Genomic DNA, 12887 nt, shown 5'->3' on the forward strand with positions numbered 1-12887 from the left:
CAACTTACTTCTGCTATCCCACTCCGAATCAATAATTTCATCTGGAAATCCAGAGGACCAAAAAAAGTCATGACTCGGAAAGGTAAAATGCGTGAACCCGAAGAGGGTCACGTGTCGGGGCAGGCAAACGAACCCCTATCTGGACTGCCTCATACTTTGAGTGGTGAACAATGTGCCATTGAAATTGGAGCGAATATTCTCGATGGCCTCAGTGCCTCGGAAGCCAAATCCCGCCTTGAGAAGTACGGGGCGAATGAGCTCGATGATGGCCCTGGAGTTTCTCCTGTCAAAATTCTCATTCGGCAAGTTGCGAATGCAATGACTCTAGTTAAGCGTACCACACGCCCATTCCCCCTAGCCAGGTTTTCTGATCCAATTCTTTAGGTGCTGATGCTGGCCATGGGGGTCAGTTTCGGAATCGGTTCCTACATTGAGGGTGGAGTCATCTCCGCAGTCATTGTTTTGAACATTGTTGTGGGATTCTTCCAGGAGTTTAGTGCTGAGAAGACGATGAGCTCTCTACGCTCGTTGAGCTCCCCAACGGCAACAGTTATTCGTAATGGAGATACTATTGTCGTACCCACAGGAGAGCTTGCCTTTGGCGATCTTGTTGAGGTAAAGGTCGGGGACACAGTCCCTGCGGATATTCGGTGAGTCTTGCCACCCCTCTTTTACGTGGGTCAGTAGCTAATCTAGACACAGCTTAACTGAGTCCATGAACCTTGAGACAGATGAAGCTCTGCTCACAGGCGAATCTCTCCCAGTTCAGAAAGAAGCCAGTCGATTTTTTCCGGCAGACACCGGGCCAGGAGATCGCCTTAATGTCATATTCAGTTCATCGACCGTCACAAAAGGTCGCGGTCGCGGTGTCGTCTTTGCCACGGGAATGAGTACAGAGATTGGTTCTATCGCTGCAGCTCTTCGTGGCCAGCCATCACGCAGGCGCCAAGTTAAGCGCAACCCAGATGGGAGTGCAAAGCCGTATCGATATGTTGAGGCTGGTGCACTTACCTTGGGCGACTTCATTGGCCATTTTCTTGGTGTCAATGTCGGCACACCATTGCAGCGCAAACTTTCGAAGCTCGCAATGCTTCTCCTGGGAATTGCTGTCGTCTGTGCAATTATTGTCCTTGGCGCAAATAAGTTCTCCGACGATACTGAGGTCATCATTTATGCTGTGGCCACGGGCCTGTCGATGATTCCCGCTTCTCTTATTGTTGTCCTGACCATCACCATGGCTGCTGGTACTAAGAGAATGGTTAAACGCAACGTCGTCGTCCGGAAACTTGACTCTCTCGAAGCCTTGGGTGGCGTCACAGGTGAGTAAAATCCGATTTTCTATTCTCAGGATGATGGCTGACAGCCCTTGAGACATTTGTTCCGACAAGACTGGTACCCTCACGCAAGGTAAAATGGTTGTCAAGAAAGTCTGGGTTCCTAGTAAGGGCACTTACTCCGTCGGCAACTCCGAGAACCCAATTGATCCAACCCTTGGTGATCTGTCCCACCACCAATCTGCTCCAGTTGATTGCGTAGCAGAGAATGGGGATGGAGTAATGGCGAGCGCAGCCGAAATTCTCCACGACAACGAGGACCTCGAAGAATTCTTGAATATCGCATCACTTGCAAATCTGGCCCATGTCCATAAAACGGAAAGTGAATGGAAAGCCCGTGGAGACCCAACCGATATTGCCATTCAAGTTCTTGCGTCTCGATTCAACTGGAACCGGAATCGCTTCATCTCGGAGGACAACCCAATATGGACACAGCGCGCAGAATACCCCTTTGACTCAAATATCAAGAAGATGTCAGTGATCTTCGAGAGTAACTCGAGGTCGATGGTCTTCACAAAGGGTGCTGTCGAGAGAGTTTTGGAATCTTGTTCAACGATTGTTGGGCCCAATGGCGAGGCGCCACTCACTGAGGATGTTCATGGCTACATAATTGAAAACATGGAGAACCTCGCTAGCCAAGGTCTCCGTGTCCTTGCATTAGCAAGTAAGGAATTGCTCAACCCGATCAACGAGCTGAAGCCTCCGGGGCGCAGCTGCGTCGAAGAACACCTAGTGTTCCGTGGTCTAGTCGGCCTTTATGACCCCCCTCGACCGGAATCTGCTGGCGCGGTGCGCCAATGCTACGCATCTGGTATTGTAGTTCATATGTTGACTGGGGATCACCCGAGTACTGCTCGTGCGATCGCTCTTCAAGTTGGTATCTTGCCGGCAAACATAGCATTGATCGCCCAAGACAAGATCGACACAATGGTCATGGCCGCAGGGCAATTTGACAAACTCTCCGACGACGAGATCGATGCAATGCCCCATCTGCCACTCGTTATTGCACGGTGCTCCCCGAATACCAAGGTGCGAATGATTGAAGCTTTGCATCGTCGCAACCGTTTCGCCGCCATGACTGGTGATGGGGTCAATGACTCCCCATCCCTGAAGCGCGCAGATGTTGGTATTGCAATGGGACTTGCTGGCTCTGATGTTGCGAAGGATGCTTCAGATATCGTCTTGACGGATGACAATTTTGCCTCCATCCTTAACGCTGTCGAAGAAGGGCGCAGGATGTTCGACAACATCCAGAAATTCATTCTGCACTTACTTGCCGAGAACATTGCCCAAGCGTGTACCCTCCTCATCGGTCTCGCGTTCAAAGATAACTCGAGTCTCTCTGTCTTTCCCCTCTCCCCTGTCGAGATTCTCTGGGTTATTATGGTTACTTCGAGTCTGCCGGATATGGGACTGGGGTTCGAAAGGCCGGCACCAGATATCATGTCACGACCCCCTCATCCTCTAGAAGTTGGCGTCTTCACCTGGGAAGTCATGCTCGACATGCTTGTGTACGGGCTCTGGATGGCTACCCTCTGCCTGACTGCTTTCTCTGTCGTCCTCTTCGGATTTGGAGATGGTAACCTGGGTTCGCGTTGTAACGACTCTTACTCGGCGCAGTGTGACACAGTATTCCGTGCTCGCGCCACCACCTTTGTTTGCCTGACCTGGTTCGCCTTGTTCCTGGCCTGGGAAATGATTAATATGCGACGCAGTTTCTTCAGAATGCAGCCAAAGAGCAAGAAGTACTTCACGCAGTGGGCTCATGATGTTTGGGGCAACAAGTTTCTATTCTGGTCGGTGGTTGCTGGATTCGTGACGATTTTCCCGACACTGTATATTCCGGTGCTCAACCACGTGGTCTTCAAGCATGAGGGCATTTCCTGGGAATGGGCCATCGTATTTATTGAGACGATTCTCTTTGTCGCTGGATGCGAGACGTGGAAATGGTGCAAGCGCATATATTTCCGCCGACGCGGAGCCAAAGCAGGTGGAAAGGTCGAGGACCTGGAAAAGCGGGCTTTCGCGGCATATTTTGCCGAGTCAGAATGACAGGAAGAGGGAAAATTGCAGGCGGCTAGACTGAAGGACACGAGTGTGTTTGATCGAGGCTTGTTAGGTACGTCAATTATAGAAAATGGAGTTTGTTGCTTTTGAGATTGTCTCGAGTTTCAATGATCGTGATGTGACGCGTTATATATCATCAGCTGCCATACACTGTTGCTCAACAAACGACGGATTTACCTTATAGGCGGCGGGGACGAAAGATGTATGGAAAGTGTGACCTTGTTCGGTGCTCTCTTGTTAAAGCGTAAAATGATGGTTGAAGTATGAACTTCCACCCTGCAGCCCATTTCCATACTTAGTAGAACAAATGGCGATCTTCGCGTCTGTAATTGGAGCACATCGTCATAACCCAGAGATGAAGGGTGGTCTAGAGTGTATGAGACTAGTCCGCCTGGGTGCCATGTGGAATTTACCGCCAGAATCGACCAAATATAATTTTCTCCGCAAGTTTAGCTAATGGTAGGGTGCCCGAGTTCGAGTTACTCTTCATCCGCTCAATTCATAAAAAGGTAGGGATCTCGTCAAGTTTCTTGTTTTTCTGCTGGTCGAGTTCCTGTTTCACCTTTTGTCGTCTAGCATGATCCAGCCTAGAAAGCTTAGAATTGCTGCTGCCCGAGATGGTGGTATTATTGGTCTCAACCTTCACTAGTCGAGTGGCCGACGCCGTACTATGAAATGATTTTATAGATGAAATGGATGCCGGTATTGGTTCGACTTTTATACCGGGGACGTTCCTGGAGGGAGAAGCGATTGGGGGTGCATCTGAAAGTGTTCTCCTCTTGAAAGTTGGCTTTGTCGCTGGTGAGCCCAATTTCGGTGCTAATATTGGTGCATCAAGATCATCGTCGTCATTAGACGTTATGGTCGGGCTGTGGCCCCGAAATTTGGATAATTTGCTACTGTGAGAAGCACTTGGAAATCCTGGTAATCTGGATGTTGCTTGCGCAGGTAAATTTCGACTAGCTGCTGGCTTGTTGAAACCGGCAGCAGCACGTGTTGTTGCCCCAATCGATCCAACCTTTAAAAGTGATGTGATTTTTCTAGGGCTATCCATCAACCCATGTAGAGAGGTGCCAACGTATGGAAGATTATCATCGTCATCACTATCGTCAGATGCAAAGCCTTCTAGAAGTCCTTTCTGCGTTTTCGATCGGTTGGCACTTGCAAGCTTGCGCGAAGTCTGATCGGACATCTTTCCAGTGACGGGTCGCGATATGGATGTTATGGCTTCAGCATTACGAGCTTTTGCTAATTTCTCCTGCCGTTTGTACTCGGCGGCATGGAGATGAACAGTGAACCGCTGCGCGACTGAAAAGAATTCATCTTCTACCATCCGGTACTTGTCATCGTGCTCCATGCCCTCATTCATAAAGCTGATAAATGTCAGTTGATGCTCGCACTTCCTACAGTGACTGTTTTACCTTTCCGGTGGTGGTCCAGGGGGTGGCGATGTCGACGGTGGTCGAAGTTCTTGATGGTATTAGTAGGTTCTACAAAGCATCCTGGTATTAACACTTACCTTGTCTTGGCCCATCATCGGTATCGCTTCCCGGATCTACCTTCTCCAATCTCTGTCGCTTTGGAGTATGGTTTGGAATGCCAGACGTCGGCCTTGGGAGAGCTGAAGGTGCGGAGCTCCCCTTTCCCCAGGGCAGCTTTCGGGGCATGTTCACGATGGTATAAAAGAGGCTGTAGTGTAAACAAATCAAACAACATGCAACATTGTGATGTTGGCTGGTATCCAAAAGAAACCCTCCTATGTTACTCCCAGCGTTCTCCTGCGCTTTGACGATAAACTGTAAATAAATAGGGTGAGCCAACGCAAAGTCGCGCTGAAGTGAAGATTCGCGCAAGACTCGCGCAAGAAAGTTCATTCAGTGTCTTGCGCAGCTGCAACTAAGGGCTCAAAGGAAGCAAGAATCGTGTTTGGGGGTTGGTTCTAGCAAAATCTCAGGACAAAGGCAAAAACATCTGGATGTTGATGTTCGGGTCAACTTGCTTCCTGATAACCCAAGAACTCAGCATGCCCGCTCGCTTGACTCTTATCGTCGCGCTTCGGCTACAGTATCGAGGCCACAAATATAAAAAAAATGGTGCACAAGGAGAAAAAAAACCAAAAAATGATGAGAGGAAGGGGATTCGAACCCCTGCAGGTAAAACCTATGAGAAATCTCACTTATTTTTATATAAGTGAAGACACGAAATCGTATCTTGAGTCTGTCGCTGATGTTAATACATTGGTCTTCTGTGTATTCGGGGTGCAGGAACAACGTACCACACGCCATAACCACTCGGCCACCCTCCCGGTCGTTTTTTGAGGAACATCACCTATTTCCCTCTATCTCTCATCCTGTCGCGCGCCAATTTCCCATATGAGTATAGCTCCTGGAGCATTTTGCGCCCGAAGATTAACCGTAGGCAGACTCCCAGCTGAATGAATTGAGTCGAAGGCAGTCGAACGGTTAACAGGTAACCTATTGTTTCTGACAACAGAGAACGAAGACTCACTTCAAGATGACCCGTGGCCCCCGGCTGTCTCAGCCCTTCTTTTGACATCGATGTCAATTTGACACACTCATTCAAGTTGGATAAAGAACCAATAAGTCCCTACCTACTACCAACCTTCCCTAGGCTTGACACCGCCGTCTGGATGCTTAACATTTCTGCTATCTCGCGGGCAACGCGACTCTATGCTGCCCTGTCGTCGATTGCCCTCGGTGTTTCCAGGACCAGCCTTGTCGATCAACCTTAAACCACGAAACAAAGGGACTTTGTTTCTTTTACCCTTAGAATGTTCTCGGCATCTGGGGCGTCCTTTGAGAATCTGGGTGACTTGGGTCCAAGTGCTCAGTTTCCTCCCAATGAAGCATTTGCTGGTCTTCCTGGGCCCTCGACAGGTTCGGTGCCAGCGGAATTAGAAGGAGAAGCTAGTTCCGAGAATTCTATCGTTGGTGTTGTTGGCCGAACGGCTGCATCGAATGTTCCATCACCTAGTCATCCACCTCACCAGCATGCAAGCCTGTTTTATCTTTCTTTAATAGAAGGGAGATGTAGGACACAGGCCACAAATTTGGTCAATTCTAGAAGGCGTCCTGAGGACCAACTACCAGAGGACCACTCAGACATCTGCAAAGTCGCAGAGAGCCTCTTCGCCGAAATGTCAAAAGAGTTGTTAAGAGCGGGCTTGCTCCCCCAGCAGGTTGCTGTGCCCACATTTCATGAATTGCGTCGCTATTTGGCATCCTTTGATACCATACTAAACAACATTGCTATACAACAACCTCCTGGAACTTTTGAGGACAGCACATATAGAGCAATTGAGGCCTCCAACACATTTGCCTTCAGTTCAAGCGCAGTGTCGTCGCTTTTCGAGAGATCACAATCCGAATCGCAATCTCAATCACAAGCTTTAATAGCTCGACGGTTCAACATGCCCCACCTAAATCTGCCGCAGGCCGGCTCACCTTCTTCTCTTCGCTCTACGATATTTCCCGAGGATCCAGATGAACACCTCCGAAAGTGCCTTTATGACATGAAATTCAAACAGATTTGTCGCCTCGGAAAAGGAGGCTATGGAAAGGTCTATAGTGCGCTCCATATACTTGATGGCCAGGAATATGCCATCAAAAAGATACCTATTTCTGCCAATCGGCTGAATTCGATCCTCCATAATGAAATGCAGGCCGCCGAGCTCTTGTCAGAACTCCGCGCTCTGGCGAAATTACAACACCGCAATGTTGTCAGATACTATGACAGCTGGCTCGAAGCACGTTCAGCCTGCAAAAGGAATACTAAGCACCGTCAAAGGCAGCTGGACACCAAAGCTTATGCCTCACAGTGAGTATCTTCTCCAAACCAATATTGCCTATCATGCTAATACCCTATGTATAGAGTAGAAGATTCTGACTCAGAGGATTCCGAATCTCCTAGCTCACTATCCAATTCTTCAGACGAGTCAGCTGGCGATTTTCAAAATCTAAAGGCGACGCAGGAGAGCGAACTGAAAAAAGAAGTGAAATGGGCTCGAAAAGGCTCTATGCAGGATTCGGCTAATAGTAGCAACATCATCTTCGAGAATTCGTGCCCTTCAACATCAAATGTAACCCAACAGAGTAACAGATCGTCAGAATCACAGTCCACTTTCAACAACTTATTCCGCAAACCCACAGACGACGAATCCGATGAGGAATCCGATGATGACGAACACGATACCGAGGAAGTTGAGCGGAATGCCACAGGTTTCGAATTGTCGCAAGACAAGAAACGCCTGATGATATTTATTCAGATGGCGCAATATCCGATGACGTTGGAGGATTTTATATGGCCGAATCTGGAGAGAGGTGAAACAGCCACAAATCCTACACATTGCTTCCACACTATGACAACAGCCCGTATCCTCCTCTCAATCCTAGATGGGATTGAGTATATACACAGCCAACACATCGTCCACCGAGATCTCAAACCCCCCAATATATTCTTAACCGTCTCCAAATCACGAGAAGGACTCGAAGGCTCAATTAACTTGAAGGCATGCCCAGAGTGCAGCCCTTCATCGTCAGCCGAACATGTCTGTATCATCCCACACATCGGGGACTTTGGCCTCATAGCAAAGCTTGATGAGCCATCTCCGGCACAGCCTTCCCAAGCTGGTTTTAGTCCGTCGCCCCTGGCAATCTTCTCATCAATTGCCTCTGGCAATCAGCCTGGCACCATATTGTACCGCGCACCAAAGAATACTTCTAGCACTATCTGTCCAAAGCTAGATGTATATAGTTTAGGGGTGATTGCCGTAGAGCTTTCTAAAAAGTTTGGGACAAGAACCGAACGTGTTCGCGTGTTAAATAATGACCCAAGTAAGATGCTCGATCTATGCGGGCTTGCTAGTCACCCGATGGCCCCTGGAATTAGAGGCATGTTGTGTACAGAGGTGGATGGGAGATGGGGGTGTGGTAAGGTGCGGGAGTGGTTGTTGGGGGTCCTGGGGAAGTATTGAGTTGTTAGGGGTAATATAAACTATAAATTCCAGTTGAGTGATTTTATTAGATGCTGTGGAACTTCTGCAACCTGTTTGTAGTCACGAGCAAGTGGATTCACGTGTATTAATCACATATATTTTCGTTCGTCAAACAGAGTTGGATTGTCATTACCACCAGTTCATTCACTTCGTTTCCTATTGTAAAATCAATATCAGAATTATTGCATCCTACAGTTCCCAATCCTTTCCCTAACTCTTTCACCCATCCGCTCAGCCACTGGGTGCGCGGATCTACCCTGCAGATTAATTACTTCGGTGCATGCTTGGCTCGGTGGCCAGCAGTGTCACAACGCCCTACTAATAATGAGCAGGCACATCTGTCAAATTATACAACGCCGCAAACGGATCATCCGACGAGTCTTTCGCTGCGGTATACTCCATACCAATCGCCAACTTCTGCGCCAAATCTTGCCCCCAGACATGTCCAATGAAGGCAATCATCAAGTCTATCCCAGCACTAACACCTGCAGACGTCCAAATATTCCCATCCGTAACCCACCTCGCATGTGCAATCCAGTTAACCTTGGGACCTAACGCTACCGTTTCCACCCAAGCTAGTTTGTTGGTAGTCGCGGACTTACCATCTAAGACGCCCGCCCGAGCGGCTAACCCAGCACCGTTGCATACCGTGAGGAGATACTGTAGCGTAGGATAGCGGTCCCTGACGAAGTCGATAGCAGAATTGAGGATGGGAGCAGGCGCACGTAACCCGTTTCCGCCTGGGATTACCAAGACGTCCAGGGGAGGGGCAGTGGCGAATGTGTGGGTTGGAAGAACTGCTTCTCCGAACGTGGAATTTGCTGAAGTGGTATACCACGGCAGTCTGTTGGTGTAAACCGGATCCAGAGTTGCCGCAATGAGAGTCAGGTTCATGTAGTGTAGCTCTTGGAGGTGGTTTAGGGCGTCGATAGACCCGAACATGTCAAGAGCCTCAAAGCCAGGGAAGAGGACATAGCCGAAGCGTGTTGGAACTGTAGGTAATATTAGCAAATTTGTCTTTCGATGGATTTGAGGAGCTCTACTGGATGGAGATTCGCATTTGCTTAGCCCTGAGAGGGCAAGGAGTGGCAGAATTGCCTTCAAGGATAGGTTGAGGTGAAACATGATTGGAGCGAGGTGTTTGGCAGATGTTTTTCAAACTCGAAAGATTGTCGGTTTGTAAACTTGAATGATTTTATTGTCAAGTGTTTGTAACCTACATCGAGAAAATATTGAAGTTACCACCTGGAGTTATATATGCTCAAAGGTAAACCTGGTGGGTTACAATTTGCGCACATATTCCAGTCCGTGACTCCTCGTATATAGTATGCTGGTAAGCACTTATTTTCTTCGCTCCACTAAGAGATCGTTCTTCAATAATTTCATTTGGAAGGTCACAGCCGTACCGCGTTGAAGGCCAAAGGGGATAAATGGAGGTTGAGCGAGAGGTATTGAGCAAGATTCGCATGTATGTAAGCGTCATGTGAATATAACCATCGTGTAATTTATGCTTGAGTCCTTTTGAGAATTTCTGAGTCGAAATATACATTTACCTAATTGGCCAACTCGTATATCTAATTCCGTGGGTGTCATACCGGAATAAATGTGCTGGCGCCAATTGATTCTAGGCAAGGAACTGTATTCATTTTCCCGAGAGAAACCGCAGCGGAAACCAGATATATAGATGCATCCACGAACAAATTATTCATTGCGAAGAAGACTGTTAATAGCAGAGGACCTCGAAAATTTCATTTGCAAATGGAGACGCACGAAGAGAGGCACGATTAATAGCATGCTAAATAAAAAAGAATAAGCATACGAAGGGAGTATGATAAGGAAGTAGAAATAATTTAGCAAGGAAGTTGACGGGGGATTATAGAGTAGTTAAATGCAGCCTCGACTTGCTTGAGACGCGGAAGAACTTGCGGCCTGAGGGCAATTGGAAGAAGGAGATTCTCCCATCTTCATCCTTAATTTTCACCTTAAATGCCAACTTATGGGTTATCTTGAATAGAAAGCCAAAGAAAAAACTATTTGAAGGACGTTGGGATTGCTTTTCCGCTACCTCAGCCGCCTTAAGTGAGCAGTGACCTGCTTGGACACGATTCGTCATCAGACGACGTCCGTTCTTCCTATCTAGCACAAACATTCTCTACAAGTACTAGAGCGTGTTGTTGCGACTGCGTTTATTACAGAGCTTGGGTCCCTAGAAATGAAAATATACTATAAGAATACTATCTCTTATTTATATTTATACTTCAAGTTATTAATTCAGCTTATATAATATATATAAATATAAAGTTTTACTCTTCTAGTAGAGACAAAATAGAGATTCTAGCTGAAGTAGCTTAGAGTACCAAAAGTGGCACCATTGTGCCTCAGGATTCTAACAGCTGGGACCTATTAGAGCGCGTATCTGCTGATGCTGCACTTGGACATGTCTCCTTCTCCGCATTGCCTCACGAGTCACAACTAGTCATTGGCTAAATCGCAGCCGGGGCAGAAACGTAGCAGAACTCACCACTCGACCTAGCCATGGGCGTCAATTGCAATTACGTCACGTTTACTTCGTATGTATTTGTGCAATTTTCAAAGCTAGAGTTCCCTTTTCCTCGCGTGTAATCAATCTATTTGTCCAAGTCGCAATTATCCTTGAACTTGCACTTGTAATAATAGACACATATCGATTTAAAGGTCAATTATTCGTATTACCGACTATACAGCTACTACTCTCCGACACATAATTGCTCTCCCACTCCCGCTACAAGTGCCAGAAACGGCTCCCTTGATAATGGTCCCTCAAGCGATGAAAAGGCTCCAGGACGAAAGTGCGAGTCGCATCTTCGACTCCCCATAATGGATTATCGCTACCCTGGCTGTAATGGTATCAGTCTCTTCTGACAGTCAAACTACCGAGAAGCCCTGCCAACTCCAAGCCTTCGTTGAGTCAATCCTTAGTGGGATACTTCTTTACTCTCTGCGGGTCTCCCGAATCTCTCGATATCAAACTACTATGATCACTTTCCAAACTGACCCTGGTTCGAAAGAAATTCCCGATTTTAAAAGCACTATGCTTCAATTACAATTATTCGTTCACTAAGCCTAACAAACCCAAATTAATTAACAGTCCTTTTACAAAACCGAAATGCCGAATTATGCTCAAATGATCAAACTTCCAACTCCCACAGCCATTAGACAAGCCAGTGCCACAGGAGCCCACTGACAAAAGCCAAAACCTCCAGTGTCAAGGCCCCTTACACTAGCACTCTTTGTCGGGGTCGTAGTGGCTGCTGAGGAGGTTGCTGAGTGAGAGGCTGATGAGCTAGTGCTTGCAGCTTGGGACGGCCCTATACTGCCACCTTGAACGACTGACGGGGCGGCGGGGTTTGAAACTTTGGAAGCAGCAGCCTTGTATTGATCGAGCGTTTCTGAACCACCTGATCTAAGATATTACCCTATTAGCGGTTGATATAAGAGGACACGACATTTTATACTTACGGAGGATTAATTACCCCGGCCATTCCAGTCTCACAGTGACTTGGAGTTGCACAATAGAACCAAATCGGATTCGTATCATTGATGGTGAGAGTAAAAACATTGGTGTTAGTTTTATCGCCTGTGGTAGTAATTGCGCCACTCCAGAATCCTGTTCCATTCGCCAAGGGCGCGCATGGGGAATCGAAGGAGGACTGGGTGACGGAATGAACGGGCGGATAGAACACAAATTCAATGCTGGATCCAACGGCTGCAGTGATAGAGTCTGGTGAGAATGCAAGTGCATTATCCTTTCCAACCGTTACTGTTTGCACTCCGTGGGCGGAGGAGGTTGTCGTGGTTGCGGACTCTGTCGAGGTTGTCCTGGAACTACTCGGGGATCCTCCACCATACTGCGCGAGGGCCCATGGAAACAAAGAGAATAGGATTGGCTGGTGTGAGAGATGCATTTCTTAGTGATTTTCTTTCTTACTAGAGAATAGCGAGTTCTTGAAATTTACTGATTAGTAGATATAAAGAATAGCTATAGACTTGAGGGAGCTTTGGGTTTAATATTTTTTTGGGGGGAATCCCCACGATTTGCCTTGTGTAACAATGCTGGCGTGGATACTCAGGGGGGAGGCGGGGTAGCTATCCCGCCATAGCGTACCTATTCTTAGCAGGATATGGTGCAAAACTAAATTTTCAGGCACACACGGCTATAACCCAGGTATGATTCTGGAGGCATGCCTGGGTAATGGCCGTTAGGCCTTTTAATAGGCGAAAAGAGTTTTGCACCAAACTATTCTAAGTATGCGCCATAGATAGTTACTGGACCGGGGATTCGCTAATGGCCGATGTGGGGTACGATTAGCGGAACTAGACATTAATGGCGTCCTACACTCTCGATTACTAAGGCCTAGGTCTCAGTAGAATGGTTCTAGGCCTGGATTTAGAAAGGGAAAGCGGGACAAGCACGGAAGAACATAGGTGGATGA

General features: G+C 47.6%; 5 protein-coding genes across 5 annotated transcripts; 2 read left to right on the forward strand and 3 right to left on the reverse strand.

The window, feature by feature from the left end:
- Window positions 1–87: 87 nt before the first annotated feature.
- Window positions 88–3386, forward strand: BP5553_10128 (putative sodium p-type atpase protein; the record flags this gene model as incomplete). The annotated part of the gene is made up of 4 exons (XM_032018751.1): window positions 88–327; window positions 385–650; window positions 703–1319; window positions 1372–3386. The coding sequence occupies 4 exons, from the start codon at window positions 88–90 to the stop codon at window positions 3384–3386; spliced, it is 3138 nt and encodes a 1045-aa protein (XP_031865159.1).
- A 514-nt stretch (window positions 3387–3900) lies between these two features.
- Window positions 3901–5068, reverse strand: BP5553_10129 (uncharacterized protein; the record flags this gene model as incomplete). Its single annotated transcript, XM_032018752.1, has 3 exons — window positions 3901–4774; window positions 4823–4871; window positions 4921–5068. 3 exons carry the CDS (start codon window positions 5066–5068, stop codon window positions 3901–3903), a joined length of 1071 nt encoding a protein of 356 aa, XP_031865160.1.
- A 1124-nt stretch (window positions 5069–6192) lies between these two features.
- On the forward strand, window positions 6193–8394 carry BP5553_10130 (uncharacterized protein; the record flags this gene model as incomplete). The annotated part of the gene is made up of 2 exons (XM_032018753.1): window positions 6193–7238; window positions 7293–8394. The coding sequence occupies 2 exons, from the start codon at window positions 6193–6195 to the stop codon at window positions 8392–8394; spliced, it is 2148 nt and encodes a 715-aa protein (XP_031865161.1).
- Window positions 8395–8733: 339 nt separating this feature from the next.
- Window positions 8734–9540, reverse strand: BP5553_10131 (Class I glutamine amidotransferase-like protein; the record flags this gene model as incomplete). The annotated part of the gene is made up of 1 exon (XM_032018754.1): window positions 8734–9540. The coding sequence occupies one exon, from the start codon at window positions 9538–9540 to the stop codon at window positions 8734–8736; it is 807 nt and encodes a 268-aa protein (XP_031865162.1).
- A 2034-nt stretch (window positions 9541–11574) lies between these two features.
- On the reverse strand, window positions 11575–12359 carry BP5553_10132 (Uncharacterized protein; the record flags this gene model as incomplete). Its single annotated transcript, XM_032018755.1, has 2 exons — window positions 11575–11857; window positions 11914–12359. 2 exons carry the CDS (start codon window positions 12357–12359, stop codon window positions 11575–11577), a joined length of 729 nt encoding a protein of 242 aa, XP_031865163.1.
- Between the last annotated feature and the right edge of the window lie 528 nt (window positions 12360–12887).

The sequence above is a fragment of the Venustampulla echinocandica genome (assembly GCF_003357145.1).
Source record: "Venustampulla echinocandica strain BP 5553 chromosome Unknown scaffold_13, whole genome shotgun sequence".
Classification (NCBI taxonomy): domain Eukaryota; kingdom Fungi; phylum Ascomycota; class Leotiomycetes; order Helotiales; family Pleuroascaceae; genus Venustampulla; species Venustampulla echinocandica.